Here is an 8,067-nt window from a genome sequence, read left to right as displayed (position 1 = left end):
TGAGGTCTGGTGCTGATGTTGGATCATTAGTTCTGGATCACGTAAAAGTTATCCTACGGTGCTTCATTCACTCCTGTTCGACTACTACACAGTCTGATGTGGGGGGGGCTTTATACCCCTCTACCCGGCGCTTGGCACTGGGCACTGGGTACAATGACCTTAAGCTCAGATGTGTTCTCCAGAGCATCCCATTGTATTGCCACATGCAAGTCTATTTACAATTAACTTCAGTGCTGTAAAAACATATTTGTCTGATGTCTGATTTATTCTATTTTTACTATTTTCAAACAAAATGTAATGTAAGACTAAGACAACCTGAGTAAGCAAAAAGTAGTTTTTTTAAAATGATCATTTCAGTTATTGAAGAAAAACGTTATCCAACACCACCGCTTAGTTACTCAGTCAACCAGTTAACTACATTTAGTTGATAATTGGTTACTGCCAGAAATTTTGAAAGAGATGAGATAGAAAGTTATTGAAGTATATCAATCTGGAAAGGGTAACAAGACTATTTGTAAGGCTCTGGGACTTCAGTAAACCACAGTGAGGGCCATCATCTCCAAATGGAGAAAACTTTGAGCTGTAGTGAATCTTTCCAAAAGTGGCCGGTCTACTAAAATTTTTCACAGCACAGCGATGACTCATCCTGAAAGTTACAAATGAACACAGATATTTCTTTAAAAATATTCATGCAACTCTCTGAAAACTGCATAGGTGGGTGTTAAGAAGGAATTTCTTCTTAAGAACGGTTGGTGAAGGAGGCCCATTGTTCTGTGGACTGATGAGTTGAAAGTGCAACTTTTTGGAAGACAGCGTTCCCATTACATCTGCCATAGAGCTAACACAGCAATTCACAATAAGAACGTCATACCAACATCGTGGTGATAGTGGGGATGCTTTGCTGCTTCAGGGCCTGGACGACCTGCCATAATAGATAAAACCATTAATTTAGCTCTCTACCAGAAAATCCTGCAGGAGAATGTCCGGTCATCAATCCATGATCTGAAGCTCATGCGCAGTTCAGTTATGTAGCAAGACAATGACAGTCCACTTCTGAATGGCTCAAAAGAAACTAAATGAAAATTTTAGCTTGGCCTAGTCAAAGACTTGAAACCCACTCCTAAACAGGATCTTAAACAGGCGGTTCAAAACTTAAATCTTAAAATCCCTCTAATGTGGCTGAATTCAAGCAATTCTACAAAGAAAAATAGGCCAAAATTCTTCCTCAGTGAATTGAAAGGTTGTTCTCCAGTTGTTATCAAGTATTGTGGGGGCCAGTTACTTTTTCATGTGGGTGATACAGATGTTGCAAAACTTTTTTCCTCCATTTCCAGTAAATGGAATGACCATTACAAGCTGTGTTTCATGTTTCATCATGTTCTCCTTGACTCATATTTTATTTTGTATGAGCATCTGAAGCTATTTCATATGACAGAAATAGAAGAAATCAGAAGGAGGTAAATACTTTTTCACAGTCATTGCAATAATTCAAAAGTGTGATGACTGCGTGATGATTTAGCTATGCAGTTTGCGCAGTGCTAATTGGTGGGGTATAACTTCTGTCACTTGTTAGCTATATTGGGGTTAAGCTCCAGTGCAAAACTAATCAAACTTTGGACACAAAACATCTTGGCTGGCTGTCTACATTTGGGGTAAGGGGAAAATCATGCAAATTTGATTTGTTAACAAACAACCACACTTCTGGTTGTACTGTATCTCTGCCTTTGTCTCCTTCAACTCACAAGGAAATGAGGTTTCTACCCTGCTTGATTATGGCTCTAATCTAATGGCTGCATCAGAGGAAGAGGCGCCATAATTTCTTTAGCATCTCTGGGTGAAACCGTGCTGATTGTTATGGAATCAGGGCAGAGGTCAATGTGTTACTCTTTGAAGGACAGTGAAGTAGGTCAGATGTTCTGTTTAGTTTACCCATGATGCAGGTCATAGTGACTGTTGCAGCCATTAAGCAAAATTTTATTTTGATTTATTTATTTATTTTAATGTAGGTGATGATCATTCTTAAGCCAGTGGCACCATATTCTTAATGTGACTGACTCCCTGCTTTTATGAAAAAAAAAAAGTAACCGTTTAGCAAAACATGGGATTGGCTAACTACAAGGTTATTCACAAGTTTACCAAAACATGGCAGTAACTGTAAAATTACTTTCACAAAAATGTTACTACCTGCAATTATAACAACATATTTTAAGTTCTCAAAAAGCATAATGATGCATCAGGTTAATTTAGGCACTTTAAAACTTTTTTGTACTAGGAAGTTTAAAAGAAGACACTTACATGTTCATTTGTCTATTGTCTTTTATTACAAAAAAAAAAAAATCCCTCCAAAAAGACATAGGAAAATGGGCTACTGGTTACAATATCTTTCATTAAAAAAATAGTTACAGAAGTAAATTACAAAGTCCTCTATACTCAGTGTAAAAGTGGACATGGATGCACGAACTTTAACAAACTAACCTATAATGAGGATGTCTAGCTTATCAACACAGTGTCAGTAGGTTTTTATTGTCAGGCACTTTTCAGTCTACAGGCGTGTTTTGGTGAAACAATAGGCGCTATTCACAGAGCATGCTGGGACTGTGGCAGCACAGACCATGTGTAATTAGTGCGGTGGTGTACAGAGGAAAAAACACAAGACACATCAGCCCCCCTCCCACCTTCCACCCTAGGTGCTGTGTAATGAAGCTCACGCAAACCAACGTCGTTTACTCTTATTAAAAAACAAACAAACAAACAAAAAACAAACAACTCCAACAAGGAAAAAAAAAACAAAATATAAAACAACTACTAAAAAATACAATCACATAATGAAACAAATAGACCAAATGTCATTAAAATTAAAGTGTAATATAAAGTAAAAATTAAGAGAAAACTACCCGTGTATACCCTTCCAATTACACTCTCTACTAAAATAAAAATATTTTTGCAAAAGAATAAATTTAAATTACAGTACAAGGCTTTCAATGCAGCGATGCAGGCACACTGGTAACACTGACATTTCTTCGTTTCATTCTCCTCTAATTGGCGTGCGTTAAAACTGGGCTGCTGCTGTTTTTAAATGTTCGCAGCCTTCAGAGTCCGCCGCGCACTCACACATAATTCCGTTTGTCGTAGTCCCCGTTGTGCACGGGGCTCTTGCTGATCGGGTATTTGACCGTGTATGCCGCCTTGCCGTCTTGCAGCCCCGAACAGCAGAGCGCTGCGCCCGCGAGCAGCATCAGCGCGGCAGCCGCCCAGCCGATGTAGAGCGCGGAGCCGATCTCTCGCTTGTTGGCGTGCGGAACCTGTGGGTTGTAGAAGTCCGAGATGATGTTGTTGGCCATCCAGCAGACAGGCACGAGCACAAAGAGACCCGCCGCGACGCACAGCGCGCCTCCGGACATCACAGCCCGCGCCTTAGTGGAAGGCGTGCGCACGCAGTTGGTGCAGCGCGCGCCAGACACCGTGAGCGCTGCGCCGAGGGCGCCCAGCACGGCCGAGATTACGGTAAGCGCGCGCGCCGTCTGCAAGTCCCTGGAGAGCGCCAGCACCGAGTCGTGCAGCTTGCACTGCATCTGACCGGTACTCTGCACCACACATGACATCCAAAGGCCGTCCCAGAATGTCTGCGCCACCACGATGTTGCCTTCGATGTGAGCGGACACTTTCCACGTGGGCAAGCCGCACGCCACCATCACCAGCAGCGTGCCGCCGATGTTCAAGCCCATGCCGAGAATCTCGAGGCACCCCGACATCGTCTCCGTGCTGTGTTCTTCTCCTTTAATCGTTTATCGTTAATATTTAATTAAAAACTAGCCCTGCGTTTGGACGACGAAAAGTCTGCGAGTGTCAAACGATCTCAATGCCAGCTGGTCTTAAACTGAAACAGACTTTCTACATTGCTCGACGTCTTATACTTTAGACAGAGTAAGTCTGTTTTCTTTCACGTGCACGTCCAAATCCATTTGCGTTGACAAGGCGCGAGCGTCGAGGCAATTAATACAAAACATCAAACAAAGAGCCAATGCTTGGAGCCAATGAGATTGCAGCGCGTCTCCCGCTGGCCAATGAGAAGTGAGAGGAGTTTGGATGAAAACATACAACGGAAAAACTGCGTGGGTGAGAAAGCGTCTTTTTTTTCCCCCCTCTATTTCGACAACCCCGCCCACCTGCGCTAGGACTGGCTGGTAGTACAGACTCGTAAGCAGTCCGTCTAACTGCTGAACGAGACTAACCAATCCCAGTACAGGAGGGCGAAGTTTGCCAGAATACGGGTGGGAAAAACAGTAACGCCTTGAAGAAGTTCTTCATCGGTAGATGAGGTACTGTTAGCGGGAAGAAGACAATACATGTGCTGTTTTAACAGTCTTTCCTGCCATTCTTTCTTCCTTGTGGAAAAAAGGAAAGAAGCTTAAGCAAGTTTCCTAGTGAAACCGATTTTTGTACGTCTTTCTCACTTTATTACTTATAAAGAGTAAAAAAGGTTTTTGTTTACTTTTTGTTTAGTTAGCTTTTTTTAGTTTTTGTAATTTGTAATGTAATATGTAAAATGTAATATAAAATACACTAAAACTAAAATTAATCTTAATAATTAATTAATAGACTATTATTTACATAAAGTTAAGAAATACTGTTCATACTAATTAAGTTTCTCACTTATTATCCATTTTATCAGCTCCACTTTGTATTTCTACGATTACAGACTGTAGTCCATCTGTTTCTCTGCATAATTTGCCCCCTTTCATCCTGCTTTTCAGTGGTCAGTACCCACCCCACCCCCCCACACACATACACAGGGCCACCAGAGAGCAGGTATTATCTGGGTGGTGCAGTGACACCTTTATGATGGAGCATGTTAGTGTGTATTGTACTGCTACAAGTTGATCAGTTGCTGGAGTTTTTATACACTGTGTCCACTCACTGTCCACTCACTATCCACTCTATTAGACACACACCTTGTGACCATGTCAGGGTCACTGCAGTGCTGAGAATGCTCCACCACTGTGATTGTTATTTTGTAAATTAAATAAAAAAATGAAGTACAATGTTTTGGAGGTCACTGTCAGTTTTAACTGACCTACTGTCACCATTATTGAGTTTTCAAAATGTATTTAGAACAACCAGACAAGTAACTGATTGAATCAAATCTATTTGTATGTAAGATAATCTTTCAGGTGAAATATAAAATTCCAAAGCTATTCTCAGAGATGATCTCATAATATGAATAGAAGCTAAATCCCGTGCAGTGCAATGTGGAACTGTAGTCCTTACAGTAAGAACATAAGGTTAAATAACTTTGTGACTTCCTGTCCTTTTACGTGCTTAAGGGGTGGTAGGAAGGAAAATACAGGAAGAAGGGTGAACTGTGTCACTTCGGAGCTGTATTGTCTGACGCAGCTGCCGAGAACAGAGGAAAACAGCAGTGGAACACAATATGCTTAGAGACTGAATAGTTAAAGCACTGTTGTGTGAGTTGTTACTGAAGCTGTAAGTTTGAAACTGAAACATCTTTAGGCCAGTTCATTTGTTACCTTGAGATGAGGCAAGGGAGGAGCTTAACGACACCCCTGAACCTCATCAAATGTGTGAGAAGTGATCTAAGATGCCTGGATACATAAGCATTTGACCTCCTCATCCCATATCTCACATTTCTCTTTTATTTTTTTCCATTGTGGTCCTCTTATTTTTATGTGGGTTTATGTACCAAAAGCTGTCATAATTAATTTTTACATGACCTATATTTATCCCTTAGAATTAAACAGGCCGTTGTTGTTACTGTGCAGTCAAGATTGATATATGAAACTGTTGTGACTGGCTGTTGTGCATTGTGCCTTGTTCAAAAATCAGTCTGAGCTGAAACGCTCTTTGGCAGAGCTAAAGTGCTGCTGGCTAAATGTACAGATATAAAGATATATGTAAATGTACTGATTTTTTGTGACCACAAAAAAGGAATACAACACAAACAGACAAACAAAAACTGGTGGTTGCATAGTTTTCTTATATGGGCTGTATGGATTAGGCAGGAAATGGCATGTATTTAAATATTAACAATGTTTACATGCTTCATCAAAAATGATGTGATCCCTTAAATATCAATCCCATTTCCAGTACAAAATGTTTAAAAATTCCACACGCATGTACAGGTTCCTAAATGGGTCTTGGCCTGGGCGTACAATCTAGGAAAAACCTTTAATTTATAGAGAACCTTCACATTATGATAAGGTTCTTTAAACCCTTCCATAGGTTCTTCACACATCTCATTTACAAAAATAATTTTTAAAAAAGTTCTTTAGGGAACCAAAGGTTATTCTACTATGGCGCCTCTCCACACTTTTGGGTGCCTTTATTTTTGTGAGTTTATATTATCAATGTCAAAAGAAATACAGCACAAAAATGAGAAGAAATGCTGACTAGCAGATTTCAATGCTCACAACATGCTGGACCTTATATCAACACCCTGTCTAAAGCAGGATACTTTCTGAAGGAAAGCCTTTGTTGATACAATCCATTGTTCCCTGACAGGTTTGATGTAATGTCCTTTAGTGCTTTTTTGAATGTGCACATGCACCAGCATTATCTGTTTTTGGAAACATGTTAGTTTTTCTGCTGCTAGGAACAGACTCAGTGATTTAGTATTTTGTTTGAAATCTGGGGTCTTTTTTAATTATGTTTCCCATGTTTTGTGAGGTATGGATTGCTGAGATATATGGTTTACATCTACACATACACTATAACTTTAGAAGTTTTAGGTATTAGTCAGTATTATCAAATTGGCAAGCAAATTAAAGGCACCCAATCCAATGGCTGTAACAAGGAGCTTGACTTTAAAGGGTCCTGTTGTTTTTTCTTGTCTGTATTATCTTTTCTTGTAAATTTATCAACAGTTACTTTTTTGCATAATTTGTCTCAAATTACACTGTTTGAAATGACCAGTTACCAGTTGCCAAATAACTGACTCATAGGAAGACTTCACTTTGGCTATTATAATATATTTACAGTAGGAGAAACGGTTGTAAGCTGATTGTGAGATAGACAACACCAAATTGCTAAATTATAATGTGGGAAACTGTGCTAAATTTATCCTAAGGGAGGTGTAATTCACCCAACATGTCCAAAGCCACCTCAAACCTTGTTTACAGATATCTGTGCATGGCATAATAGCAGCAATCATGGAGGGAGTCACTCCTACTCTTGACCTACTTTGATGGGACAGCATCCGAAAAGCAAATAAACACTGGAAGGAAAGGGTGCTGACAACAGTAATGCGACATAGCAATGGTAATGGCCAATTAGAACAGAGAACCAGAGGTTGAAAACAAGAAGTGCTCTTTGTCAGTTATTTTGGGATTTGAAATGCTGGATTGATGGATTAAGCTGGAAAAGATTTGGGTTGTAAATAAACACGTACCAAGAATTGTGTTTTTGCAGTGATCCCAAAGAACAACTACAAACAGAATACAACATTCACAATTTGTAACAAGTAATTGTATAGTAGATGGATACAAGTAATTGTATAGTAGATGGATAGTATGGATAGCATGGATGGATTGTTGGGTTGGACGCTGAAAGCAGTCAAAAACAGAGCAGTGCATGCAGATGTGAAATGAAACAGGGTTTGTTAAAGAGTTGTGCATATGAAAGATTCCCTCAAACTCTTGTCAACAATCTTCAGTTGTAGGAAATCTGTTGCTGGGTTGATTACATTACAGAGCAAACTCAATTAGCATCATTATGATGCTACTTAGAAGCTACACTGGTGTGAAAAAGTGTTTGCCCCCTTCCTGATTTCTTATTCTTTTGCATGTTTGTCACACTTAAATGTTTCAGATCACCAAACAAATTTAAATAGTAGACAAAGATAACGCAAGTAAACACAAAATGCAGTTTATAAATGAAGGTCTTTATTATTAAGGGAAAAAGAAATCCAAACCTACAGGGCCCTGTGTGAAAAAGTGATTGCCCCCTTAACCTAAAAACAGGTTGGGCCACCCTTAGCAGCAACAACGGCAATCAAGCATTTGCGATAACTGGCAATGAGTCTTTTACAGCGCTGTGGAGGAATTTTGGCCA

At 39.8% G+C, this 8,067-nt stretch overlaps 1 protein-coding gene across 1 annotated transcript; it reads right to left on the bottom strand.

The window, feature by feature from the left end:
• Positions 1-2,502: 2,502 nt before the first annotated feature.
• Positions 2,503-3,988, bottom strand: cldn5b (claudin 5b). The gene has a single exon (XM_036595429.1). The coding sequence runs from the start codon at positions 3,750-3,752 to the stop codon at positions 3,108-3,110; it is 645 nt and encodes a 214-aa protein (XP_036451322.1). The 5' UTR covers positions 3,753-3,988; the 3' UTR covers positions 2,503-3,107.
• Between the last annotated feature and the right edge of the window lie 4,079 nt (positions 3,989-8,067).

The sequence above is a fragment of the Colossoma macropomum genome, unplaced genomic scaffold (genome assembly GCF_904425465.1).
Source record: "Colossoma macropomum unplaced genomic scaffold, Colossoma_macropomum, whole genome shotgun sequence".
Classification (NCBI taxonomy): Eukaryota; Metazoa; Chordata; class Actinopteri; order Characiformes; family Serrasalmidae; genus Colossoma; species Colossoma macropomum.
This window is presented reverse-complemented; position numbering and strand designations above follow the sequence as displayed.

What these genes read in the sequence shown, in the direction of transcription:
- cldn5b (XM_036595429.1), bottom strand. Translation starts at nt 3,752, where the DNA reads ATGTCGGGGTGCCTCGAGATTCTCGGCATGGGCTTGAACATCGGCGGC.